Source organism: Mesocricetus auratus, unplaced genomic scaffold (genome assembly GCF_017639785.1).
Source record: "Mesocricetus auratus isolate SY011 unplaced genomic scaffold, BCM_Maur_2.0 Super-Scaffold_4256, whole genome shotgun sequence".
In the NCBI taxonomy this organism is placed as follows: domain Eukaryota; kingdom Metazoa; phylum Chordata; class Mammalia; order Rodentia; family Cricetidae; genus Mesocricetus; species Mesocricetus auratus.
In genome coordinates this window covers 66,731,885-66,744,931 of record NW_024429182.1, presented here as the reverse complement: position 1 = coordinate 66,744,931, position 13,047 = coordinate 66,731,885, and the positions used below count along the sequence as shown (strand labels likewise).

At 51.8% G+C, this 13,047-nt stretch overlaps 1 protein-coding gene across 3 annotated transcripts in view; it reads left to right on the top strand.

The window, feature by feature from the left end:
- Nucleotides 1-13,047, top strand: part of LOC101834406 (phospholysine phosphohistidine inorganic pyrophosphate phosphatase) — a 99,581-nt gene that overhangs the window by 79,901 nt on the left and 6,633 nt on the right. The window contains exon 7 of one of the 3 annotated variants that reach the window (XM_040752762.1): nt 7,106-8,060. The exons of 1 other annotated variant lie outside the window; for it this stretch is intronic. In XM_040752762.1, the coding sequence (XP_040608696.1) occupies nt 7,106-7,130 (25 nt within the window). In that variant the 3' untranslated portion in view covers nt 7,131-8,060. Of the gene's footprint in view, nt 1-7,105; nt 8,061-13,047 lie in introns of those variants that run through there. One more of the 3 variants, XM_005064285.4, reaches the window with a different exon arrangement.

Sequence of the window (13,047 nt, the reverse complement as noted above, 5' to 3'; positions counted from 1 at the left end):
GCCATCGCACAGAGTGGGTACCTAAGGGAGGCCAGAACTGAGAATAGGAAGGCTTCAAGCACACTTCCTAGTGGACATGGCATGTTCCTTGGGGATCGAGTCTCCGTCAGAGCTCTACAGGTGCGCACTGGAAACGCACTTGAGTGAAGGGTGCGTAAGAGGGAGCGTTAGAGACAGTGGAGTGGGGACAAACAGGAGCGATTTGCCTTGTTCTCTTGAATGACAGCCTGCAGTCTCAGTCCACTGTTGGGTCTACCAAATTGCTCAAGAAGCCAGATTGTAGCTTCTAGTTTTTGTTTTGGGTGTTTGAGACAAGGTCTCATGAAATATAGCCATGGCTGTCCTGAAACTCAGTATGTAGACCAGGCTGGCCTCAGACACAAAGAGATCTACTTGCTTCAGCCTCCCAAGAGCTGGGATTAAAGGTGTGCACCACTGTACCTGGCTGGCTTTTCGTTTTGACGGGCTCTGTGGATACCAACCAGAAACTCTAAAGATCCTCAGTAGGCATACACATTGAGGACACCTGCTTCATACTCCAGCCGTGGCCAGGGACTGTATGGAGGACTCCTAGGAGAACACCATAATTGATAGGTGTTACCAGTTGAACTAAGTCACGAATAGGCCAGGACACAGGGTGATCCTGGGCCATAGGTAACCGTGTGCATTGCAAAATCCCTGCCTGGTTTCTGCTAGCTGCCTGCTGTACCCAGCACATCGGGTCTGACATTGCTCAGACCTAGTTTCTGATCCTTGCCAGAGGCCTCCGACCCTCCATCTTGTCAGTTTTCATGAGCTCTGGGCTCTCTTCACCTCACAGTCAAAGCTGCAAACACTTTTCAGCTGGGATTTGATCTGGAGGTGGAGGGAGGGGAGAGGTACCCCTGCCACAGACATCAGGGTTGGCCAGAGGTCACCAGGCTCAATAGCAACTCCCAGAGGGGCCATCTAGCCTGGATGTAGATTAGGTCGAAATGTTGCAAACTCACTCTGCCGTTACTGCTGGGGCTCTGGGCTGTCCCCACCCCCTGAGCTGTTGTTCCTTGTCCCTAGAGACATGACCACAGTTGGATGAAGTGCTGGGCAGAACTCAAGGGGACATTTTGCACGGCCTGCACCCACACAGGTGGAGGACCTTAAGACCTAGAGTGCCCCTCACATACCAACTGACAGTCATCTCCCCACAACCCAGGGCTCTGAGTGTCTTGGGGTCATGGGGTCAGAGGTAATGAAGCAAAGGGTACCTCTGCATCTGAGTGGGGGGGAACTAAGACACCAGAGGGTTTGACTCCCATAAAAGCCAGAAGCATGGGGCTGGGAGACCTGCCTTCTCTGGCTATAAATCCAAGCTGCTCTGAAGGCTGTCCGGGCCATCCCTCCAGTAGACACAACAGGGCTTCTTCCTGTCTACCTGCTGGTTCAGCAATCACTCCCATGTTTCCTAGGACCCAGTGGGACAGACTAGATGCCAGGATGTCACATATGCAACCAGTAGCCAGCCCCCTAGCCTGAGTCTTTGGTTCTTGGAAATGTATGAGACCTCTGATACCTCCTGTCCCTACCTTAGTTTACCCATCAGGGCTCAGTGCCTTTGAAACTGGCCTGACACACACCACCTCCTGCTAGGGGAGACCTCCGATCCTTCCCAGTTGGAGGACAGATCAGCTTGTGGTGGACTCTGGGTCCTTGAAGCTGTCTGTCTCAGGGGAGTTTAGTTAGATCAGCCCTGTTCCACCATAGGCCTTTAGCTATCAATGGGGCTGAGACCACCAGAGACCTCAGGAAGTCATGGGGCTAGAACAGACAACATGCCCCCTCCTGCCTCTGGGCTGCACCCCAGCCACCAACATATGCTGCCCACATGCGGGGAGGGCACGTCTCAGTTGGGGCACAGGTTCCCCACCCTACTCTTAGCTCTGCTCACAGGCTGACAGGTTTTGGCCCTGGTGGAGGTGGAGTGAGAACGGCTAGCCGGAGCCCTGGGAGGGGGATGGGAGCGGGGCACAGCAGCCTCGAAGCTCCTCGCCACTGCACGAGGGCTGGCTGGGAGCCCTGCACCCCTCAGCCCCATCTTTTCCATGCAGAAATGCAAGTGTTGGGGTTGGGCTGTTTGGTCCTCAACATTCACAGCATTTCCAGTTGCACTGCACTTCTGCTGGGGTATCTGCAGAAGGAACGATCCCACCGCAGAGTCAAAATGGTAGCGCATCGGGCAGGACACTGGATCAGACCCTGGCCACACTTTTGCTCTGTTGGACTAGAGATGTAATGCTTTGATCACCTGTGCTGACTAGAACTCTGACCGCAAGGGAGGTACCAGTCACAGAAGATGTCTCCACTTCCTTTAGTGGCCAGGAAGCCTTAGCCCTAATGTAGTGGTTTGAATGAGGATGGCCTCTATAGGTTCATATAGTTGAATGTTTGGTTCCCAGTTGGCGGACTGTTTAAGAAGGATTGAGGGGTGTGGCCTTTTTGTCGAAGGAGGTGTGTCACTGGGGGTGGGGTTCGAGGTTACCAGGCCCAGTCTCTGCTTTTGCCTCGTCTTGCTGATGAAATAGAGGTAAGCTTTCAGCCACCGCTTTAACAACATGCCTGCGGTCCTGCCGCCATACTTCCCACCATGATGATCTTAGACAAACCTGAAACTAGAAGGAAGCCCTCAATGAAATGCTTTCTTTTATATGCTGCTTGGCCATGGTGTCTCTCTACAGCAATAGAACAGCAACTAAGACACCTCCGTAGGGGCCTCAGGAAGATTGAGGCCTGCCATTGGCCAGCCTTTCTTGTTGGAGCTTGGAACTGGGTGATGGCCCTGATCCTTGATGGGTGGCCAGTGAAGAACCCTAATGAAACTTTGTTCACGATGGCTTCAGCTAGTGCCAGGTAGGGACAGGGCTGGAGATAACAGGCTTCAGGCTGAGGGTTACAAGGGTACAAGAGTGAGCACCGGTACCTGAGGTCGGAGGTACCATGAACTTAGGTACCAGGCAGACCCAGCCCTCCAAGGACTGTGACAGGAATAAATCCCTTTGTATGTCTCTCAGCCACCAGGCCTTGAGTGCAGTGAATACCAGAGAGACCTTGGCTAGACAAGGACATGGGCTCCACGGGAAGGATGTCTATCCAAGTATGTTCATAATTAGCATGGCCCAGTGTTTTCCCCCAGGGCGCAGGACAGGAACACCCAGCTCCAGGCATGCTCTTTCCCCACCCACCTCCAGAGCCTAGGTCTAGAGCTGTAACAGGAAAGAGAGGAAGAGCAGCATTTGCCTGTCTGAGAATTGTGTCCAGTGCCAACCATGCCCTACACTGCCAGGAGATCACTGACCCTCAGGCACCAGCCTGCAGCCCAGCACAGGCCAGGGGTTAGCTATTGGCTGGGTTTAAGATGACCTGACCTCTTGCCTGATCCTCTGGGACCCAGAGAGCTATGTCTTGACCGTGTGTGTTCTGAGCCAGCAGGTAGACAGCACAAACCCTTTGAATACATGCCAAGGAGAGAGGAGTTCCCTGTAGGCTTCCAGAACAGCTTGGGTTTATAGGCCAGAAGAAACAAGTCTCCAAGCCCCATCCTCCTGGCTTTTGTGGGAGCCACGCTCTGATGTCCAATCTCCCGGGTAGTTCAGATTCTCACTCCACCCACATTCAGATATAAAAATGCCTTTTGCATCTGGCCCCAAGCTGGATACCCTCTGTCTTCCAGCTGCGTCAGTGTGGCCTAAAGTTGGCATCACTACCCTATGCCAGTTCCCAGTTCACTGAATGCTCTGTCCCTGGGCAGCCCCAGGACCTGGCTTCAGCCACCAGGGGCAGCAGCCCAACTGCTCCAAAGCAGAGGACAAGAATGCATGCCTTGCTGTAGTCATGAGAGCCCTGCCCTGCTCTTGGGGAGCAGGCAGTGACTGGGAAGAAGCAGGATCGAGCTCCCTGGCTGTGCTGTCCCTGAGGTGGTCCTCGGTGGGCTCCCGCCATCTGCGTCCTGGAGGTGGAGGTAGCGGGAGGCTGTCCTTGCTGGGCTTCTTTGCCTGGGACCCTGTGCTGTTTTCTTTCAGTGGGTACAAAGCCCATCCCTGTGAAGCTGGCCCGTGGGCTGTGTGCACAGAACCTCCTTGTTTCTCCCTTACTCAGCCGTTCCCTGCACTGAGCTCCTGGGGCCTGTGGGGGAGGAATAACTAATGACAGGCAGCACCCTGCCCTTTGTTCATTCATTGGGTGATAGATACTTCCTGGGTGCTGTTGAGGGGCCAGGCCTGCACTGGGGACAAGAGGACGAGAAACTCGGCCCCTCCCTCTAGGAAGCACCATCACTGGCAAGTGGAGAAGCAGGGGGTTGTCCAGTCACAGTGGGACAGCAGGTGGATCTCTTTTTGAGGCCAGCCTGGTCTACAGAGCTAGTTCCAGGACAGCCAGGACTGCATAGATAAACCCTGTTTGGGGGGGGGGGCAGGTGGCATCAAGAGCGTTTCTAAAGGAAGGCAGTGGTTAACTGCTGATGCAGGAGGACTGCTTTAAGTTTGAGGCAGCCTGGCCTACCAAGTGAGAACGCCTCAAGAAGGAAGGGTGGATTGAAGGACTCTAACGCTTAGCATGGACAGTGGCCTCTGAATGTGGGGAATGTCTGAAGCTGGCGGCTGTCATGTGGCAGGGCCGAGGCAGGATAGAACTCTGCTCTGCTGAGGGTCAAGGCTGTTGGGCATTTAAGACACTCGGCAGTTTATACAAAGGAGGGGCCAGAGCAGGTGAGCATCCTGGAACACCCTTGGCTATGGGAGAGAGGGAAAGAGACCAGACTGGATCCAGTGGCGGGGTAAGGGCAAGCTGGAGGGAACCAGTCTGGCCTAGGCAGAAAATGCCCCTTTTGCCTTATGAGGAATCCACCAGAGGTCAGGATGGCAGCCATGCCAGTGGAGGCTGAGCTGAGCGTGCAGCTTCTGTGAGACCCAGCACAGATTGCTGTGTAGGAGTGCCTCTCCCAGACCGGCCTTTAAACCCCAGACTCCAGACAGTACCCAGGTGAGCTGGATGACGGCAAAGCTGCTTCTGCCTCGCTTCCAGCCAGCATCCAAGGGCCAGGGCTGCCTGCTGTGAACAGGCATCCTGTGTCATCCCCAGAACATGATGGAAGCTGAGCTCAGGCCTGGTCCCTTTCACAAACTCCCTGACCTTCCTACCCATCATTCCCTCAGGCCCTGGCTGTTTCCTTTCCTTCTCTGCACAGGCCCCAGTTGTGAATGTGAAGCTAGGCTGTTCCTATCACCGTTCCCTGGGGAGAGAGGACCCCCTCTTCTAGTCCAGGGCCTTGGTAGCTGCAGGGAAGCCCCTTCCCTCTGGGACATGACCTCCAAGCCAGTATCCTAGAGTTGTCAGAATCTGAAAAGGTCAATGTGGGTTTTAGCTAATCTCAGGCAACTAAACCACCCCCTTCAGGCTGGGTGGAGGCTTGAGGGGGGCAATAATAATCTACTGCAGGTAGATATAGTTCCAGGGAAGTGTGAGTCAGGCCTGGGGTAATCCCAGCAGTATGTTCCTTAGGGGTGGGAGGTTTACAGAGGCTGTCCCTCCTCCTGCCACACCCCAGCTGACTGCTTAGTGTGAAGCCAAGAAGCCTGGGGACAATGGGAAGGAAGGGGCTTGATGGTGGCCAAGAGGAGCCTCTGGCTCACAGCCCAGGTCAGGCTGCCCATGGCCACTGGGATGAGGCCCACACATCTTCAGAAGACCGTGCAGATGAGCCCACCCGGGCCCTCTGTGCAGAGTTCTTCTCCCCAGTCTTATTGTCTGCTTAGAGTCCATTCTGAATTCAGGACTCAACCTCATTGAGTGTCCAGGCTTCTGCACCAGCCCAGTGTCCAGCCAGACTGCAGGTATGGCCAGAGAATGGGTGAAGGCTGAGGCGAGGTCCTAGTCCTCAGCATCCCAATCAAAGGATGCTTTCGCCTGGAGTCCCTGGCATCCCTGTTAAGCAGCAGTGGCCTCTAAGAACTGGGTAGCACATGGCCCCAGAGCATCAGGGAAGAGTTCTGATTGTCAGTACCCTAAGCATCCCCACAAAGCACATGTACCAGGCCAGCACCCCAATTGCCAATAGGGTGTTCTCTCTGGGTGACCCTTCTGCTAAGATGCAGATGGGAACCCAGGCTCGTGGTTACTCTGCTGCAGAGTGGTGTGGAGTAGCAGACAGGAGTATGTGTGTGCTCTGGCGGGACTACAGAGAGGGGCACAGTGGGAGCCACAGCCCTGGCTGCCTGACAGGCAGAGAACAGGGAGGTTTCTTCGGGGCTAAGGCATATTTCTTTCACTGGCTGGTTCTAGGGTCAAAGTGTGTTTCTTTGGCTCTGGTTTCAGGATCAGGGCACGTTTTTGAGGTTCTGGGTTCAGGGCAAAAGTATTTCTTTCACTGGCTTGGGTTTCAGATCCAGGCTGTGTTTCTTTCACTGGCTTGGGTTTCAGATCCAGGCTGTGTTTCTTTCACTGGCTTGGGTTTCAGATCCAGGCTGTGTTTCTTTCACTGGCTTGGGTTTCAGATCCAGGCTGTGTTTCTTTCACTGGCTTGGGTTTCAGATCCAGGCTGTGTTTCTTTCACTGGCTTGGGTTTCAGATCCAGGCTGTGTTTCTTTCACTGGCTTGGGTTTCAGATCCAGGCTGTGTTTCTTTCACTGGCTCTGGGTTCAGGGTCAGGGTGCTAGATTTTTGTACTCAGAGATTGGTTGGCTTTTCCCCAAGGGCTTGTGTGACGGAGCTTTGGTACGCACTGTGACCATGTGGGACATGGCTAGACCTTCAGCAACTTGGGGTCTAGGAGAAGGTCACTGAGTTACTGTTTTCAAAGGGTTGGAGATGGTTCTTGTGGGCACTGAGAGGAAGAGCCTGCCTAGTAGTGAGCTTTTAAACCTTAACTCTGATCCCTGAATCACTCTCTTGTACCACACTCCTACCGTGATGATGTCTTTATGTCCTCCATGAGGCCTAACCAATGAACTAATATGGAATTTTCAGTCTAAAACAATGGAACTTCACAAATGTCTTTTCTTTATAATGTTACCTGGGCTCTAGTATTCAGTAATAACAAAAATGGACAGTATCCTACTAGACTAATAATCTGCAGCCTTGTCCTCCAGGCCTGGCGATGAGCATCATCCAAAAGTGAAGGCTGATGGGTACGTGAACAACCTTGCAGAGGCTGTGGACCTGCTGCTGCAGCACACGGACAAGTGACAGCCCTTCAGAGACAGTGGACAAGTGTACCACCCTGTGCCAATGCTTTCTTCCAACACTGAGCTCCTCTCCCCACACTGCCAGGCCCCAGGCTACCCAAACTCTGCTAGTCCTGTCCTCTGCCCCCTGCTGACATGGGCAGGTGCAGACAGTTCTGGGATGCTTGTCCCTGGGCCAGAGCCAGCCACACCCTTCCTCAACCTCCCTCAACTAGCTCCCTGTCACATTCCTCCCTCCCCAGCCTCTGGGCAGAGGTTTGTTCCCCATCCATATGGCCCTGCTCACCTCCCTGGTCCATGCCATGTTTCCCATAGTGACATCCAGGAAGGTAGAAGAGACCTGCCAGGCCTCCAGAAAATGAAACCCTCAGACATGGGCTGGAAGGTCCTCTGAGTCCCTGAATTCCTTGTCACCATTGGCACATGGTCTTTCATTGGCACCGTCCAATTGGACGAGGCACATTGACTCTTCTTTGAACTCTCCGATGTGAGCAAGGAACCTCTAGAAAACCCAGGGGCCTGCTTCCTGTACGATTTCAGAAGCCCACCACGCACAGCCCTACGTGGCCCCAGTCAGACTGAGTGATTAGCACTTTGCCCCCTACCCCTTCCCTCAGGAAACAGTGCCAGCCCATTGCTCTTCCTGTCCCCACAAGTTACCCAGACATGGACTGGGGCAGCTCTCAGGAAACTGAAAACTACCCTCCCACAGCAGAAATGTCCATCTCCACAGTCAAGGCTGCAGGCACAGAAAGTACCATGGAATCGGGATGGACAGACTTGAATGTATTGTGCCCAGTGCACAGAACAAAATAATGTCTCAATAAACTTGGCCTCAGAAGTCCACCTTTGACTCAGCTTTTTTTGGTAAGGGTCCAAAGAGGGTAGAGAGAGAATGGAGGCCCCAAACAGGTTCTTAGGTTCCAACCCAGTTCCTGCCACTTGCTAGAGCTCTGACCCCTTTAAGAAATTAAGGCATGGAGACTGATGGTGGTCAAGGAGAGTTTTGTATCCAGAAGAAAACAGACCAGGGCAAACACCAGAACTGCCTCCTATATTCATTCATATTTTTAAAGATTTTAATTTTAATTCTGTGTGTGTGTGTGTGTGTGTGTGTACAAGCATAACATAGGTATACTTGTGGAGGTCAGAGGAACAGCTTGTTAGAGTTGGTTCTCTCCTTCCTCCTTTACACCAGTTCTGGGGCTCAACCTCAGATCATCAGGCTTGCATGGCAAACTCCTTTACCAGCTGAGCCCTCACCAGTCCTGAGTTTTCATTACTACAACAAAATACCAGAGGCAGGCTAAGTGTGGTGGGATTACATTCTCGTAATTAAAGAGGCAGAAGCAGGAAGATTGTCACAAATTCTAGGCCAGCTTGAGCTACATGGCAAAACTGTCACAAAAATGATAACCAAAACAATGAAAGAAAAAAAAGGAAGAAAGGAGAGAAGAGCAGGTTTATAGCTCAGTTTAGGAGGCTGGAGGACATAGCATCAGTCTCAGTTAAAGTCTTATAAAGACTGTAAGCATTGTGGTGCCTCAAATGGAAAGGGATTCTGGCACTCTTGAGCCAAAGAATACTGAGTGTTACAGCTCGGGTGGAAAGGTATGTTAGCAGTCGGGAGCCCAGGAATACCACAGGTCACAAGTAAGGGTAGCAGCTTACTACCCTGCTCCTGGAAAAGACTTCCCCAGTATAACAACTCTGTTCCAGCAGGAGAGGGCTTCCAGACTGAGGGCTTCCTGAGTTGTTACAGTTCAGGTCATGTCCCCTAGAGTGTAGTGTAACAACTCCACTTTTGCTAGGGGAAAGGTTTCCCTGGCAGAAGTGTTATAGTTCTGCTCCCTCTGGCTCTGGCAAAAAGTTGTAACTTCTTTCTTTCCACTCTATTCCTTCAAAGGAAGGTCTCATCCAGACGTCATTCAAGAGATTTATCGAAAGAGAGACTTTATTGAGAGAGAGAATCCAGGAGAGTGGCTGCTTCTGCCAGGGTGGAAGGGGACTGCTGGACAGCCACAAATGGAACAGGCACAGGGTTTATATAGGGCTTCTTAGGGGCCGAGTTTTTCCAGGGAGGAGATTTCCAGGGTGGGATTTCCAGGCTAGCCTCTAACTCAGATTGACTAGATCTTGTGCTCAGGGATTGGTTGGTTTTATGCACAGGTTCAGGGTCAGATTTGGCTCTGGTTTCAGGGACAATGTATATTTCTTTCATTGGTCCTTTTTAGCCTTTTGGCTCTAATTTTAGGGCCAGGGTGTATTTCTTTCATTGGTTCTGATTCTAGGGCCAAAGTGTGTTTTTTTGACACTAGTTTTGGGGTCAGGATGCATTTCTTTGGCTCTTCTCAGGGTGTGTTTCTTTGGCTGCCCCCTTTTCCCTACAGAGACCTCATGAAACGTGCCATTTTAAGAAGGAGAAGACAGAGAGCTGTCCTTTTGAGGAAATGCTCCCCATTTGACCTAAGGACTTCCAAGTTTTTTTTGTTTGTTTGTTTTCCCCGTTGACAGGGTTTCTCTGTGTAGCCCTGGATGTCCTGGAACTTGAGCTGTAGACCAGGCTAGCCTCTAACTCAGAGATTTGCCTGTCTCTGCCTCCTGAGTGCTGGCATTAAAGGTGTTCACCACCACTACCTGGTAGACTTTCCACATTTTAAAGGTACACCAAGTTCCTGACACTACTACCACCTAAGGGATCAAGCCTCCAGCTAATTTGAGGACAGCACAGCCATCTCCAACCCATAGTATCTTATTACACCTGGCAATGGTGAGCCGTGCTGTCCACAGTGGGCAAGACAAAGGGCAGTGGCCATCTCTGCTGGGCCTCTGGGACAGTACTCCCTCCCACCCCAAGTGTCGGGTTTCAGAGTCTGCGAATGGATAACTAATATTGCTCTTTCCTCCCCAATCGACCCAGAAGCCACTGATGAATCTCTGGAGACTTCTCATAAAAAGAGGTCAGCTAAGGAATTGGCTCAGCGTGTAAAGAAGTCAACTGGGCGAGAGCTCACTGAGAAGGAACTTAACTGCAAGAAGCTTCAGTCATTTGCTAGCCATTGAAGCGTGAGGACCTGACTTGATCTCCTAGAGCTCAGGTTAAAAAAGAGTATACCAGTAAACACTTGTAATCCAGTGCTAGGGAGGTAGGGACAGGAGGGTCCTGGGGGCTGGATGGCCAAACTGCCTTGCCACATCCGTGAGTTCTAGGCTCAGTGAAAGACCCTATCTCAAAAAATGACAGACAGGCTGGCAAGGTGGCTCCGTGAGTAGGCACTTGCTACCAAACCTGACAATCTGAGTTTGATCCCTGGGACACATATGATGGAAGGAGAGAAATCAACTCCCGCAACTTGTTTTCTGACCTCCATGCCGGCCCATACACTCACACATAAATAAATAAACATACTGAAAAATAAGACATAAGGTAGAGATTGAGGAGGAAGACATCTGACATTGACCTCTGGCTTCTACACACACACACACACACACACACACACACACACACACACACACATACACACACACTATGATGTCATTCTAGGACCAAAACCTGAGGTTGACATCTGGCCTCCATATGCGTGGAGTCAGGGGTCCTCTGAGAGGATTTCCCTAGACAATGATACTCTGAAGCCTGGGTCACCTGGCATTGTGAGCACACCAGTGGAGCCTTGCTGGGCAGGCTGACCTCTAGTTTATCAGGCAAAGAAACAGTGGTTGGATATCTTCGTCAGGATGAGGGGCCACCAGTCTGGCCAGTGTCACTGACCTTCAAAGAAGGACCTTTTTTATTAGCTGGATACACAGAAAGCTCCGGGAGTGTCCCACAGCAGCTCAGAATGGAGGGTGTGTGGGCACTAGAGCCATGTAGTAGACTGTGCTTGCTAGTGAGTGTCCCATGGGTATTGGGGCTCTTTCTCTCTCTCTTTTTTTCCTTTTTTTGCTTAGCTGTTGCCACAGTGGTTCTCATTGGCTGGTTTTTCCAGATAAGCTGAGCTCTCTCAGCAGACCCTGTATGACCTGGGCAGAGACCACGCTGTTCTCTGAGCCACAGCAGCCTCAGTGAAATGGTCCTTAAAGTGACTCATCCAAGGCCCAGAAGTGAAAGGCAGAGACTCCATGGTCTAGCCCCACATCCTGTGCCCTTTCTAGAGTTGGACTCTGAGATGCTCCCTCCAGCCTTGTCTGAAAGCCTTTGAAGATGGCCTGTGGTGACGTCAGAGCTGCAGTCATCCACAACACAGCTGTACTCTCCCTCCAGAGAGGGTCCATTCCTGCCCCTCTAGATCCAACGTCCCCCTGCCTTGATGCTTCTCAGGGCGACATGCCCAGTGGTATGGCTTTTGGTCGCTGCCCACCAGTCAGGCTATAGGACTATCACAAGGGGGCCCACTGCCTAAGACTCTTACATCCTCAGCAAGTGGACCAATCAGGAAGAAACCACCTGCAGGTCACCTTAAAATGGAGACATGAGAGATCCAACGATGTAGCAAGGCTACAAGGTGCTCAGGGACTCACCTCACAAGCCAGTGTGATTGTCATTATCACTCCAGCTTTTCCTCAGGTGGTAGGTATGTTGAGCAATTTTCACCAAGTTTTGATGCTTTGGGGCTATGGAAACAGTATTATTGTAGGAAATATAACCTAAAAGTTTAAAAAGAAACCAGGAGCCACTTGGAGGTCTGGCCACTGTCCAGGCTAGGGTGTTTCTTTTCTTGGCTTTCTTTCTATACACATTTTGGGAAAGGACTGCTCTCTAGAGTACAGAGGGCCAGCATCGACGTGCTCACAGAGAGAAGCCCATTGAGTCACCAACCCTGTGTACAGACAAGGGGCCTGCTTAATGATTGGGAGCATCCCTGGACGAATGCACCCATGAGCCAGCTGGACTTGGGGACTGCAGACTGCTGAGGCCTGCAGCTGTCCGGCTTCAGGGCATGGAGTGATACTGCTGCCTGTGAGCTCCAGCCTGGCTGCAAGTGGGGTTCAGTAGACCTCAAGTGTGTAGGACACAGAAGTGGTAAGGAGGCATCGGGATAGAGGCAAGGGCAGCCGTGTCGTCACCCTGAGGGGCGGGGTCAACATGAAACTGGTACCACTGGGGAGTGTGAGGTGCAGGTAAGGGGCATCAGGTACTTCAAGGCCACTGTGCCCTGCCTTTGGGAATCTGAGGAGCAAGGCTGGGCTTGGTAGCTTTCTTTGCCCTCTGTCCTGCTGTTGTCACCTTACCTGCCATATACAAATGCAAAAGAGTGGTGCCCTGGGAAGACCATGATGGCCAGCCTGGGGTCTCTCAAGTGTGCTCTAATTTAACTGTGTGCATGGTGTACAGTGTATGTGTATGTATGCGTATGTGTGTGTATGTATGTGCTAGTGTGCCAGTGATTGCCTTACCTGCCAAGCTAGCTCTCTGACCCCAAAGGGTGGCTTGTGGGTTGTTTTGTTCTGGTGGCTCTAGGGTGTGAACCTAGCACCTGGCACATGCTAGCAAAGGCTCTGCAACTAACCTACATCCTTAGCCCTTGTGGTTGTTTTTTGCTTGTTTTTGTTTTTTTGAGGCAGGGTCCCCAAGATGGCCTTCAATATGCAATCCTCCTGCTTCAGCCACCTGAGTACTGGGGTTACAGGTGTGTGTCACTACTCCAGGACATCTTTTTTCTTTTAAAATGTTTAGGTTTTGTTTATTAATGTTCTGCCTGCATGTGTCTATAAACCACATGCATGCAGTACCCAGGAAGACCAGAAGATGCCACTGGATCCCCCGGAACTATAGTTACAGATGGTTGTTAGCTGCTCGGTGGGTGCTGAGGACTGAATCTGGGGCCTTTGGTTC